The sequence below is a fragment of the Protomyctophum bolini genome (genome assembly GCF_963924005.1).
Source record: "Protomyctophum bolini genome assembly, chromosome: 11".
NCBI lineage: Eukaryota > Metazoa > Chordata > Actinopteri > Myctophiformes > Myctophidae > Protomyctophum > Protomyctophum bolini.
In genome coordinates this window covers 12,002,430-12,017,770 of record NC_137872.1, presented here as the reverse complement: position 1 = coordinate 12,017,770, position 15,341 = coordinate 12,002,430, and the positions used below count along the sequence as shown (strand labels likewise).

Genomic DNA, 15,341 nt, shown 5'->3' with positions numbered 1-15,341 from the left:
CCAACACAGGTCTTGAGAATATAACTTTTAACAAAGTATTGGAATTAGTGTGACAGGTAGTCTATATTTCCAGAATCATGGTATGCAGTATGAATGAACCATTTTGTTAAGTGTGAGTATTACTTTTTCAAACATTGTTTAGAAGTGTTATAAACTAAATAAGATTGTGAGATTATTCATCCCTGTGGAGAAATGCAAAAACTGCTCCAATGTGTATACTCCACCCCGTGACTTCATGTAGCATTCAAATCGATGGCAAAATAAACGTGTGTGTGTGTGTGTGTGTGTGTGTGTGTGCGCGCGATTTTTGTAATTCATAACACAAAACACAACCCAACACAGTTAAAGCAATTTACTCGTAAAAAAAACTTCCCAAAATAATAAGTTTTAAAACAATGCAGTGAAGGAAAATAAAAGCACCTAAGTAATATATTCATAAGAATGTACACGTTTTAGTTGTAGAACAAATGGAAATAAGGCAACAATTTTGGGACACAGAACAGTACAGTATATCTAGATGATTTAAAGGTCCCGTAACAACACAGCATACGGTATGTCATCTTCAAATCTTCAATGAATACATGCTGGACCATTTTCGTGCAAAGATCTGTCCCATCATAATGCAGTGCACTTTGCATTTGACTGTTCACAAGCACTACTGGTCCACATACAGTAGGTGATCTTTTGCCACTGAGGCAGAGTTCCAGTTGTTGTGTGTTACAATGAGCGAGTCACTGGGGAGAGTCAGAGTTGATGTGTTGGAGCAGTTGGTCACAGTAGACGGGGCTGCGCTGTTTGTCCCTCACCGCTTCCACTTCCTTCTTCAGCAGAGCCGGGCAGACTGAACTGCCCGTCTTCAGCACCTCTGAGAACACGCACACATGAGAGAACACACACACACACACACACACACACACACACACACACACACACACACACACACACACACACACACACACGTCAGTGAATACAGAAATAACTAGAACTGCACTCTGTCGAGTGCCTACTTGCTTGTTACACACAAGTAGGCCTACTAGTGCGCAAGCAGAGGGTGCAAGTACTGTAGACCGCTACAAACTTTCCAATCTCAGCCTCTCTGTGAAAGAAGGTTTGCAATATTGAATTATTAGGTTTAGCTATTTGCTACGTACCTTGCTTTTGGATGAAAAAAGTAGTATTTTGAAGTATGGTAATGATTACTTATGCCTGTTATGGCAGTGGTGTAATATTACATACATAGGGGCATTACCTTTAGTCCACCCGACACTGAAACATTACATCGTTACGTCACCATCGTAAACCAATTATACCCTGGCATTGGTACATATCTGGGACATACGCTGCACATACCTGCACGGTCTGCTTCCGTATGTCCCGTGCCATCATCATGCCATCATATGACATCATATAATTTGATGCTAAGGGACATTGGTACATATCTTCATAGTGTTACAGTAGGTAGGTAGTGAGAAATGCCACATCCTCAATGTATTTCAACTTCTGCAGTCGGCATTGAATGATATTTGTGACAGAGGTCACAAGATCTGAAAATATTTATGAAGATTTCATTTATTTCTCACTTGTAACATACATATCTACTCTAAGGCTTCTCTAGGGCTTTAAGGTGCATGTGGTCCAGTTTATCTTAAAAGGCGCCAGGGGTCCAATTCAGCTTTTTTCTTAAAGCCATTGGGGGGGATCCAGTTCTGCTTTCTTTCAGAGATGATTTAAATCTATCAGCGTGTTGCGTTCAATAAAAATACTGTATACATTGTAACAAAAAACCAAGTACTTACAGCTTAAGCCAAGGTAAGGGTTAGCCACAGACTATACTGTAAATGCTCTGGCCAAATTCAGTGTTGACATACAGCCATCAGGCCGCCAGATTTAAATGGCAAACTACATCAACTCAGATGTGCACATGCTATAACCTTCCACCAGGTGGCAATACGTCCCTTTCAGATTTGTATCCAGTTTTTAACAGCAGGGACAAATTGCAGAGCTTCAATGGTATCCAGTTACATCAACTGGTGTCAACGGCAAATGCTCAGGAAACCACATTGAACGAGAACAGCTCCAGCGGTGACACCGCTGTCACTCTGAACGCGTTCCCTCACGTAAACTCATCATCTGATACTTGGCGGAATGCGCCTTTGTTCCTCAAAAGAGGTGGAGGGGATTTCTCCCCGTCTCTTTCACCAGTTGTGTACACTGTCCTGTCTTGCAGTGGGAAGTGGGGAAATGTCGGGGAGGCATCATGGGAACAAAGGAGAACAACGACGACTTGTGAGCATGCAGGGGGATCTGCTCGTGCCAACCTTAAGTGTGTGCATGTGTGTGAGCGTGTGAGCAGGTAGCAGACGCTATAGCGGGATTACCAGAAGAGAAGAGAACTGGGAGGGGGGGGGGGGGGGGGGGGTTGCTGTCCGTCATGCTGTCATGAATGCTGCAGCCGTCCAGCCACTTCACACAGATATGCTTTTGAAATCCAAGATCCATAAGAATGGGATTGAGAATAGAAGGAACAAAGATGGAGAGATAAAAAGAAAGAGATGGGGGCGAGGGGGGGTGGCTTCAAACGGAGTCATGCATGAGAGTGCCGGAATGTGTTGAGATCTGTGTCCGCAGCGTTACGAGTGGATGATCACTCAGCAGCACAATGTGAGCCCGTCTCATTTTCCTCCGGGAGACTCCAGAGCATCTCCTCTCTCCACACGTTTCTTTACCCTAAGTGAGACTGAGAACGAATACTGGAAACTAAAGAAAAGACCAAAAAAAAAGTCTCTTTGTTTCCACTCCAGATATCACTCAAAGCTCTCGTATGTGGGAAATCCGCGGATCATGTGTATTTCAGCTTGATGTTTGGAATCTGTATCAGAGCTGGCGCGGCCCTGTGTCACTGGGCCCAAAAGGAAGGCTTTTGGAGACAGTTCTGCACGCTCAGCGAGGTGAAAGGGAAAAAGGTTAAAAAAAAAGGATGTTGATGAAAACCAGGACAGATTAGCATTTTCCAGAGATTTGATGGGACAGGTGTCCTGGTTTGTCAAGATGTTGCTTCAAACCCAGACATCTGGTTGACACACACACACACACACACACACACACACACACACACACACACACACACACACACACACACACACACACACACACACACACACACACACACACACACACACACACACACACACACACACACACACACACACACACACACACACACACACACACACACACACACACACACACAGTATTTTAGTGACGGTTGGTTCATGAAGTAGATTTATATCCCTGTTCTTAATTCCATCTTCTGTAGTCAAGGCTACACCCTTAACAACTACCGGTTAAGGAAAAAAAAAGAAGAAGAAAAGGAACTTATTATTCTTGGATGGAGTTCAAAAGCACTCTCGTCTGGCTATGGAAGCTATTGCTGCATCTGGCGAGTGTGAGAATCCTGTGCTTCTCTCTCTCGTCTCCCCGCATGAAGACGAGAGATACCGGACCTGGCGGGGCCTCCCGGTCTCTGGCCAAGGCATCAGCGCTCACCTGCCTCCTGTCAAAGGTAATGACAACTAACATCCATGCGAGTGGGAGAAAGTGAAAGTCCAGAGGGACTCAGAACCCCCCCCCCCCTCCCCCACCGCCACCATCACCCCTGACCTATACAAAGAGGGTCAGACTTTCCACGGGCGCATAAATAAAAACACAGCCACTGAAGTTATACGGATCGTTGAGTCTCTTGGAAAACACCGGGCGGGCCAGCGGAGGAGGAACAAGAGGAAGTGAGGAAGAGGGAGAAATGAGGAAGGGAGGCGGATAAAAGACAGGGGGATTATGTGGGATGGGTGCGTGGAGAAATGCCGTCGCCATGTGGTTGCGATTAACAGGGGGGGGGACGGGCCTGTGCTGAGATGTTCTGAAGAGGGAGACGGGGACATGAGGCTCACGTTAGCCCCACTGTGAGCCCTCAATGCTAGGTGTGCTGGCAGAGGAGAGAGGGGGAAGTGGTGTTGAGTGGAGGGCACCTGTATGCGAGTGCTGTGTGTGTGTGTGTGTGTGTGTGTGTGTGTCTCTCACAGCAGGCCTCAGGAATGAACGCACACGCACACACACGCGCGCACACATACATCCCGTCCCTGGATGTTTCACTCCCTAGCACCCCGGCCCTTGACAGACTACCTTTGGCAGGGGGCTTCGTCCGAGCTGCTGTTGATGATAAATGGAGTGGAAAAGGAGGATAATGCAGAGCCTTTGAAATGAAGGGTGTGTGTGTTGGCAGCATGCCAGGGCAACGAGATGGTTTTGGATTATGGCAGGGGGTTCCCCCATAATGCCTCTCATCCCATGTGCAAGCGCCTCTGATCACAGCGAGACTCTGGTGTCATAATCACCTCATATTCACCATCATCGCCCTCTCCACTATCTCTACCAGCATGATATGAGTATCGGAATAATGAATGGTATCACACAGCACATCATCAAACGTACACACACACACACACACACACACACACACACACACACACACACACACACACACACACACACACACACACACACACACACACACACACACACACACACACACACACACACACACACACACACACACACACACACACACACACACACACACACACACACACGCATGCACGCACGCACGCACGCACGCGCTCACACACGCACACACTGTAGGCTAAATATGTTTTACATTAAGTGCTCTTGCAATGTCATATACACAACCCCACTCCCTGTGCTTATCTGGAGTGGTATCAACGTCCCGTCACGATCACCCATTAAGAGACTCGTTAAAAATGAATTAAAGACCACCTGGAGAATAACAAGGTTTCATCCAGGTTGTAGTTATTATGATGATTAACAGTGAGCATGAGCTTACACCAGACACAAAGGGTCAGTGGTTTAAAATCCCTCCCGGTTTTGTTTTTTTTACCTAGTACAGCATTCCACACGCACAGTTTTCCAATGAGCATCAGATGCTCATTGAACTCACTGTCCTGCTGTATGAAGCCCTGGGTAGAACACAGGAGAAGGTAATACCAGAGGTTGGTGTGAGGGGAGTGAATCTTTGTTGTATCATTCTTGCATGTTTCATTTGCTACGGTTTGCCTTCACACTGGCCGTGTCAAACCTGTGCAGGGAACCACACCAGGGAACTTTATCAATGTGTACAATTCATAAACTACACAGTCACCACCTGCTATGGGTCTCATCCCTACTAACGAGGGCGACAGTCATTGTGGATCTATGTGTATGTACAGTATATAGCTACTGTATGTGGCTACCTATTATCAGCAGATGCCTGGAGAAGGTCTTTGACCGAAACGTTGCCTAAATAAAGTTCGTATTGCAGGTGCAGACGGTGTGCGGGTCTTTGTGCACTTTGTGTGCATTGAGCCCTGCCTACGCACCCGTCTCAGAGCATATAGGTGTGCATAAGACTTTGTTGCCTATAAACTATGCAGTGAAATATATGGTGTTAAAATATATATACTTAAAGTAATAGTTAGTTTAGGACATAAAGTGAGGGTTACGTGGATGAGTGTGTCATCGGGGACTGGACGTTGTGTGTGTGTGTCTGTGTTTGCACTCTTCACAGTGACAAATACAGAGATCTCCATGTGGGACACAGACAGACAGTTAAATGACCACTTCACCACTTTTCACGAATCTTCATATAATATGTCCTCACTAATAATCATGATAAAATGGCACGATTTTTATCTACTCAGTCTGTGTCTCATAGGAGGGCTGTAGGCAGTTTAGAAACCGTCTTCCAGTGACATCATCATTAGGCAGACATTTATTTAAACAAGATTTTTTTATAAAAATGTTGAATGAGAACGATGGCTTCCATTTTCGCATTGCAACTTTTCAGGACTAGAAAGCCTGCAGTTTCTATTAGCTTGTATTCCCCATCGATGATGTCACTGGAAGGAAGACGGTTTCTGAACTGCCCACAGCCCTCCTATGAGACACAGACCGAGAAGAAAAAAATTGCGCTATTCTGTCATGATTATTAGTGAGGACCTATTATATGAAGATAGGTTGAAAAGTGGTGAAGTGGTCCTTTAAAATGGGTGCTATGACAACGGGTATTGATACTACAGAGATCTCCATATACAGTATGGGCACAAAAGGGACACAGACAGATAGTTAAAATGGGTGCTATGAAAAGTTTTATAAGGGTATTATTTGGTTCCCAAGTTGCATCGTTCCCAAGTAGGCCAGAGGCCGACGGGCACGTACAGGTCTAGTAGTGTTAAATCGCGATACTTCCTCCCACGACATATTGTATCGTCCTGCATGGCATACATTTAAGCAAAAACAAAAAGCATGGCATACATCACATATACATAATAACATATACAGTACATACATATACATAATATACATACTTAACCCATTGTTGACCTGAGATAAGATTCTAAAAATGTCTTCTACATCCTGACAGTTTTCTGAAAAAGCTATGTTTCTATGTCAGTCGTTCTTCGATCTTTCAAAAATAGCAGACCTACAAGCTTGTAAGCGCCACTGAGTGGCGCGCTTACGAGCTTGTAGATCTGCTATTTTTCAATAGCTAAAGCATAACATAATGGTAACACAAGTATTATTTGGTTCCCAAGTTGCATCGTTCCCAAGTAGGCCAGAGGCCGACGGGCACGTACAGGTCTAGTAGTGTTAAATCGCGATACTTCCTCCCACGACATATTGTATCGTCCTCCCAATATCGTTATATTGATTAGTTAGTAGTAGGCAACTTGTGGACAAGTTGCCTCCTCCAAACAGTGTTTTGCTGTTTGGAGGAGGCAAGATTCATCTTTTGGATATTTTGGAATAAATACATAATTATTTCATAGTTATTTTTTCATTTTCACTTACGGATATTGTGATATATATCATTGAGGAAATTTCATGCAATATATTGAATATTGCAATGTATCGAATATCACGATATTATCATTATGGAGGGCCTAATATCGCCACAGATATCGTATCGTGAGGTACCCATGTCGTCCCACCCCTATAGTGTCAAAGCTATGAACGCTCCAACCTATAATCTCGAGTTTGCAAGTCAGAACCCCTGTGGCCCCGAGTCTCACCCAGCACTCGTTCCTGTCAGAACCCCTGTGGACCCGAGTCTCACCCAGCACTCGTTCCTGTCAGAACCCCTGTGGCCCGAGTCTCACCCAGCACTCGTTCCTGTCAGAACCCCTGTGGCCCCGAGACTCACCCAGCACTCGTTCCTGTCAGAACCCCTGTGGCCCCGAGACTCACCCAGCACTCGTTCCTGTCAGAACCCCTGTGGCCCCGAGACTCACCCAGCACTCGTTCCTGTCAGAACCCCTGTGGCCCCGAGACTCACCCAGCACTCGTTCCTGCGTGGCGGCGTCCGGGTCGTCCAGATGCAGGAGGAGCTGCTGGAACAGAAGCTCCAGGTGCAGCCTGCAGATCTGGGGGTTGTAGTCTTTCCTCAGGCTGGACAGCCACAGGTCCAGGGTCCGCAGAGCCACGGCACGCACCTCCTCACTGCTGTCGTCAAGGCGCTTCAGCACAGCTGTGGACCGTGGCGTAAAGTAACTACTGTAAGTACATTTACTTCAGTACAATTTTGTGGTATTTGTACTTTACTTACAATTTACAATTTAGGCATTTAACAGACGCTCTTGATCCAGAGCGACTTACATTTAAGCAAAAACAAAAGCATGGCATACATTTAAGCAAAAACAAAAAGCATGGCATACATCACATATACATAATAACATATACAGTACATATGTACATATACATAATATACATACTTAACCCATTGTTGACCTGAGATAAGATTCTAAAAATGTCTTCTACATCCTGACAGTTTTCTGAAAAAGCTATGTTTCTATGTCAGTCGTTCTTCGATCTTTCAAAAATAGCAGACCTACAAGCTCGTAAGCACGCCACTCGGTGGCGCGCTATGAGCTTGTAGATCTGCTATTTTTCAATAGCTAAAGCATAACATAATGGTAACACCAAAAGGGGTTCCCAATGTCTAATACTTTTACTTCCACTCCACTACATCTCAGCGACAAATATTCCTACTGCTCTACCTGGGTAGATCTTGTTGAGGGCATCAGGATGCAGACTAGGTCCTATCAGTTTGAGCATGGTGAAGAGGGAGCGACAGGCGAGCAGTCTGGCCATCTGAGAGTCTTCCTCCAGGGCAGACAGCACCTGCGGAGTCAGCTTCTCTTCCAAGCACACCAACTGCAGACACAGTTTGAGCAGCAGGTTTGTCCAAATTCCTTTTTAACGCCCACGCCCAGTGGAGTGATTTGTGTTGTAATCACTGGCCTGCTGTTTGTCACAGTGATCACTTCAATTGGGACAGCTTTATTCTTCATTTTGGATCAAACTGGGCAGATTGAATAGAGGGTGCGTAGAGTTATGGTATGGCAGCTTTAACCCATTAAAACCGAGAAAGGATCTGTCATGTTAGATTTTAAAGTAATATTTTTTACTTTGGCTATTCAAAAATAGCAGATATACAAGCACGCCACTTCGTGTTACTTCTAGGAAGCTATATCTTTTGAAGCGAACGTTTTAAACTAAAATCTTTGCTTCTGGGGGTCGCTGGAACAAAATATTTCTGCGGCCAAATTAAAAGATATTGGGTGTCCTTGACATGAAAAGGTTTTGAGCACCACTGATATAGCAACATATGTTTTTCTGTTGTGGAATCATCCCTTGGGTCTTTTTTTACTTGGATCACAGAACGGTAATGTTCACTAATGTTTCAATGTGTGTCGCAGTCAGAGCATTATGTTGAAAGACAGTGGCTTAACTGTGCAATTATTAACATGGAGAGCTTGGAAAACGAAGCCTGAAATACCAGTGGGATGCAGAACAGTAAATCTGTGTGTTTTGGAAGTTGACACTTTTATGAATGTGTGGGTTTTGAAATGCGGAGGAGATAAACTGGAGTATGACAGATGCTCGTTAGGACGGGACTCATGGTCAGTTTGTAGAAAAACACAATGTGTGACTTCAGCTGTCTGTCAGTGACGGACGTTCATCACAGCAGAAGATGACAAACACAGGAAATGGACAAACAGGGTGAAGCCGTGCATGTCGTCAAGTCTGGATGTGTTGCGGAGGTGATGGCTAAAACCGCTGTCATGCTACAGTATCTGTTTGCTATCGTAACTGTGCAGGCAAAACATAAAAAAAGGAGCCAGGAGTGAGAGACGGAAAGAGGGTTTGGCAAAGAGGTGAGCATTACATCAGTGACAATCTTTGGGTGCCAAGTGTAAGTGGAGCAGCTAATTGTTTTAACAGGAAGGAGTTGGGGAACAATGTCCCACTGACACAGACTATTTAATTCACCTTGGGAAATACTCTCAGGCAGACACGCGCATGCAAGCATGCACAAACCCACACGCACCCATGTGTTCTTAGTGTGGTTGCCCATAGGCAGTAATTGCACCTATTATATAGTATAGTATCTTAAATGTATCTTATATTTATATTGGGTTAGGGTTATTGCCTAGTTATAAACACTTAGATTTTGAATTTAACTTGAATTATTGGTGCATTCCTACACGGCATGCACACTGCAAGCCTTTGACTGTTAAAAGGTGTGGCAGTCTGTTCTGACCGGTCACCTCACAAGGACAACACACAGCAAGGTCAGAGGGTGTGTGTGTGTGTGTGTGTGTGTGACTGTGTGTGATTGGTCACAATGTGTCCCGATGATAGCTGCGAGTTCAACACACAAGCACGGTGCAGCATAAAGGAAGCATTGTTCCATGGTGGGGACAAAGGTATGTGAACCCGCTCGCCCCCGTATACACCTGCTGCCCGGCTCTGGCCAACTCTTGCGGCCAAGGGGGGGGCGGGACGGGACGGGGGGGACAGTATATTTGACTAAATGGCCTCGCGGGACCATCTATGTAGATGTGAAATGGACTAAACAGAGGGAGAGTTTGAGGTAAATGTCATCTCCTGTAGGGTTAGTGGAACGCCCCAACCACTTCCCTTCTTTTACAGCCGACGTACGTACTGTCAAACGCTTCTGCAGACAAAAGGTTGAACATGTGCGCCTTCTCCGAGGGAGAACGGGTGCTTTCCGACACAGCGCTGTTGTCGTCTTTGACCCACTGTATACGCTGTGTGTGTTGCATGGATCCCTCTGCGTGTGTTAAGTGAGTGCCAGTGTTAAAGTGTTTGTGTGAGTGAGTATGGACCTGTTAAAGTGTTTGTGTGAGTGAGTATGGACCTGTTAAAGTGTTTGTGTGAGTGAGTATGGACCTGTCCGGGCGCGATGGCCCCTCCATGCAGCGTTGCGAGCAGACAGCTGAGGGCCGAGGTACGGATGGCTGCAGAAGTTCGGCCTGCATGCCACACTAGGTTAGGGAGCAGCACCTCACGTAGAAACCTCTCTGACTCAGTGCTGAAACACCTGGAGAGACAGACAGAGAGAGAGAGACAGAGACACAGAGAGACAGTGAGGGAGAGACAAGAAAGAGACAAATATTCATGTGTCGATCTCGACTGATGCCAGAGTTTTGATTCCGATCTCAAATCTGGAATTGTCCTAGCCCATTACCAATGTTTTGGCTGTAAATTGGTCAAAAAGTGCACAAATCAAAACATTTCACAGCAAATATTGATTACCGCTATATTGATTCACGTCACAACAGATAGTCTGTTTTTGAAATTTTCTGAAGACTTGAAGTTTTTTACCTTTAAACCTTTTACGACATGCCCAAAAGAGGAACACCAGGGGCGCGTTCGGAAATGCTGCACCGGACGCACTCGCCTATTAGTTTGCATTGCACAGTGAGCTCAGTGCACTATTTCCGAACGTGCCGCAGGTTGAAAGAGGTTAAAGATCATGACACATCAGCTGCATACATTGCTGACACCGATACTGCCAAAAAAGGCAAATAATTGTCCAATATATTGGCTAGACTAATATATCGGTCTGGCTCTAGTCATCTGGTTTGCTGCATGGTATTTTAAGATCCCACAGAAGTCCAATATAAACGGTGTCAGTGCTGAAGCTGCAGCTTGGCAGGTGATAAATGAGTCATCCTCAGTGACTGATGAGGATCGTCGGGGGACGTAATGAAGGGACCGCATGGACCCACATGACTTCACCTCACAGCAAACCGTCCAACCGGTGGCTGGCGAGGCTGAGGGGAGAGAGACAGACACTCCTTTATCTCTCTCTCTCTCTCTCCTGACAGAGTAATGTAAAGAACAAAGCATCTGGATGTGCTTCGACCGCTACACTTTTCCACGCCGACTTAGGCCGAACTGACAGTGAATCAGGCGCACTGCCGCATGTGTCGCGGCTCTCGTAGATTACACTGCTATAATTATTCTGACATTTGATTAACTTCCATTTGTAGTTTACATAACTACTAGTAACCGTGAAAGACCACCACTTAAAACTAATCAGTAGAGTACGTTGTATGCTAAACCCTTCCATCAGAATAACTGATACATGAGTTCAATGAAAAATGCTGTATATTAACCAGAACTAAAGAACTCAGTTAACCCAGCTAAATCCTGAAGGTTCACGTGGTTAGGCCCGGTTTTATACTCTGTGGTATGATGGTGTTGCATGGTGAGAATAGCTGACCTACAACACATTGCATCGCGATGCATTCATTGTAAATCTGCATCGGTAAAAAAAAAGAATCACCTAGAAACAGGTATGCCACTGCCAGGTTCAAAGTGGTTAAATGTGGCTTTGGAATTAATTTGCCAATAGGGGGAGCCGACGTCCCAACAATACAACTTGTTTTGTTCCATTTCTCCCATTTGGTCAGTGGTGGAATAAGTACTCACGTTTGTTAGTAAAAGTATCAATACTGCAATGTAGAACTACTCCGAAAGTCCGGAATTCAAAATGTACTTGAGTAAGTATTGGCATCAAGTATTGGCATCAAAATGTACTTAAAAGTACCAAAAATACACAGTAGCCTACTCACTTTGCAGAATGTGCAATTTCAAGTGTGACGCATTGTGAGCTTGTAGATCGGCTATTTTCAAATGCCCAAAATATATATAGGGCTAAAGTATTTAATGTATGTTTTGTAATAATAATCAAAGTAGCTGTTCAAATAAATGTAGTGGAGTAAAAGTACAATATTTGTCTCTGAGACATAGTGGCGTAGAATTTAAATTATTTAATAATTGTAAAATACAAATACCCCAAAGTTTTACTTAAGTAATGTTACTTAAGTAATATACTTTTCACCACTGCATAATGGTTGTGGATAGCTCCTTACAAATAATGTCCAAGACATAAAGAGACTTGTGTGTCCACATCCGAGTGACCGTGTCCAAGGCAATGAAGCATTGTGCCCGCTGGACGCCGAGGTAACCACATTCATCCTGGCATCCACATTTTGGGCATTCTTTTATAGAATTTCAGGAGTAACAAAACTCTCTACAGGCTCACAACAACGTGTCGTTAAGTGAGCTTGTAGAGCGGCTACTTTTGTCGTACAACGAAGTACAGTATTATGGATTCAAAGCAATGGAATGTCCCAACCCACCCACCCACACGCACGCACAAAGCTTACCTCATCCACCGCGCGTGAGAGGGAAATGTAGATTTTTACCTGCCACGGGTTGCAGGCTGTATTCCCCATCTCTCACATATCACATTCCTTCTACTTACATTTCACCTTTTAATCTCAGCTAGGAAATCCACATGAAACACTTACAGCCATATTATGTTTATACGTGTGTGTGTGTGTGTGTGTGTGTGTGTGTGTGTGTGTGTGTGTGTGTGTGTGTGTGTGTGTGTGTGTGTGTGTGTGTGTGCGCGTGCGTGATGAAAGGCACCCATTCGAACACAATCTTGTTTTCCCTTTCTCCCTTGTTCCAACATCTGAGCTGTCATTATGTCATTTGGGATGGCAGAACAAAGAGCAGAGCGTTTTCTGTAGAACTATCATTGTACCCTTGATGACATACTGTAGTGTGTGTGTGTGTGTGTGTGTGTGTGTGTGTGTGTGTGTGTGTGTGTGTGTGTGTGTGTGTGTGTGTGTGTGTGTGGGCTGCAATCTGCACGAGAGAGAGACATAAATCACAAGCCAATGACATATGAATGGGAATATGAATGTATACCGCTGCCTAACTCCCCCACACACGACTCCAAGTGCTGGTTTGAAGTCTTCTGAAACGTGAAATAGGATTTCTGACTCCTGATGGCGTCCTGTTATGTTATGATCAGAGAAGATATGACTGGCGTATGAAATGAGCAGTTAGCAGCGTAGGTGGCCATGATGTTCGTTGGGACAGTGGCAGGGCATTGTTATAGTCAAAGTGCTCACGTATGCATGAAATAATGCCATGACACTTGAAAAGAAAGCTCTTCTTACCAAATTTCCCTTTTGGGGGGGGGGGTGTCTATGGTGACATTTTGGCTTCATTATCCATTGTTTGGTGTGTCATGTCAGAGACACCTCGTGTCTCGTTTCTACTGATGTCATGCGGTGATGAGGTTCTTGAGCGGTGCTTCATGTGTCCTTAAGTGTCTGTTTGGGTGGCTGAAAGATTGCGCAAGATTGATTTGAAATGGAATTCGTTTTCAACAATGATGGTTTGCTTTTGGACAATCGTCCTATTCGTTTTCCCAGATGGAGTTCCAAGGGGATTCATACTTTGGGTGATTTCTTTGATGTTAATGGTTTACGTTCTTTCCAGAATTTATGTGATATTTATATACTTGCCTGGTAACTCTTTTTTTCCCTATTTACAATTGAGAACTGCCATGAGGACATATGGGGTTCCATGGCAGACCCCCCTTGCAATGCACCCTTTGCATAGACTTATCTGTGATGTTAGGTCAAGAGGTTTTGTTTCCATATTATATGATTATTTATTAGAATCTAGTTATGGGACCTTGGCTGTCGATACTGTATGGAGGAATGACATACCAAATCTAGATCCAGATTGGAGCTGGGATACAGTGTGGTCTAATGTTGTCCTGTCTTCTAGGAATCCTGATCATCAACAAATTCATCTAAATTTTGTTCATCGGACATACTTAACCCCCTGCAGATTGTGTGCTATGCGGATTTTAAATAATCACAACGGCACTTTCTGCACTCCGAACACCGTAGGTACATTCTTTCATATGGTGTGGGAGTGTCCGAGTGTCCTCGCATTTTGGAATCTGGTTGCTGCTAATCTTTCGATTATTCTACAAATTAACATCACACCCTCCCCATCTCTATTCTTATTAAATGATGTATCCCAGTTACCATTAAATAATACCCGTATTCGTGTCTTCTTTGCTGGCGTAAACGGATTGTTTGTTTTTGTGTTCCTTGCTTTTGCTGTTATGTGTTGTGTTTATGTGTTTTCTTTAGTCATTCATGATGTTAACGTGTCTTATTGTGATTTTTTGTCTTTAATAAAAAACATTTGATAACAAAAAAAAAAGTGTCTGTTTGGGTATGAGCTGCAATACTGCTGGATGACCTAAATCGGCACTGTTGAGCTGCCTACAGGCCCATTCACACTGAGCACTTATAACTATAACAATAAAAGTATAACTAACAATAAAAGTGTACCGTACAGTACAGTTCTTTTTGACCTTTTCTCTTTCTTTTTTTGACTGACGGAGCCAACTGCTGCATGCGAGCACAGACAACCGCTGGAGCACAGCGCATGGCCCTGGGACTGAACGCATTCCTGCAGGTTAGAGCGGGTTGGTGGGGGGATTACATAGTCGAGGAGGGCTCTGGGTGGAGGCTGTGTATTACTGGAGGTGGAGGAATAGGAGGGCTCTGGGTGGAGGCTGTGTAATACTGGAGGTGGAGGAATAGGAGGGCTCTGGGTGGAGGCTGTGTAATACTGGAGGTGGAGGAGAGGAGGAGGAGGGCTCTGGGTGGAGGGTGTGTAGTACTGGAGGTGGAGGAGAGGAGGAGGAGGGCTCTGGGTGGAGGGTGTGTAGTACTGGAGGTGGAGGAGAGGAGGAGGAGGGCTCTGGGTGGAGGGTGTGTAGTACCGGAGGTGGAGGAGAGGAGGAGGAGGGCTCTGGGTGGAGGGTGTGTAGTACCGGAGGTGGAGAAGAGGAGGAGGAGGGCTCTGGGTGGAGGGTGTGTAGTACCGGAGGTGGAGGAGAGGAGGAGGAGGGCTCTGGGTGGAGGGTGTGTAGTACCGGAGGTGGAGGAGAGGAGGAGGAGGGCTCTGGGTGGAGGGTGTGTAGTACTGGAGGTGGAGGATAGGAGGAGGAGGGCTCTGGGTGGAGGGTGTGTAGTACTGGAGGTGGAGGAGAGGAGGAGGAGGGCTCTGGGTGGAGGGTGTGTAGTACCGGA

At 45.1% G+C, this 15,341-nt stretch overlaps 1 protein-coding gene across 1 annotated transcript in view; it reads right to left on the bottom strand.

Moving 5' to 3' along the window:
- Positions 1–337: 337 nt before the first annotated feature.
- Positions 338–15,341, bottom strand: part of dnaaf5 (dynein axonemal assembly factor 5) — a gene marked incomplete at its 5' end in the record, with an annotated part of 44,044 nt that continues 29,040 nt past the window's right edge. Inside the window, 4 exons of the mRNA XM_080775846.1 lie at positions 338–865; positions 7,385–7,576; positions 8,106–8,262; positions 10,306–10,456. Coding sequence (XP_080631972.1) covers positions 732–865; positions 7,385–7,576; positions 8,106–8,262; positions 10,306–10,456 — 634 coding nt within the window. The 3' untranslated portion in view covers positions 338–731. The remainder of the gene's footprint in view (positions 866–7,384; positions 7,577–8,105; positions 8,263–10,305; positions 10,457–15,341) is intronic.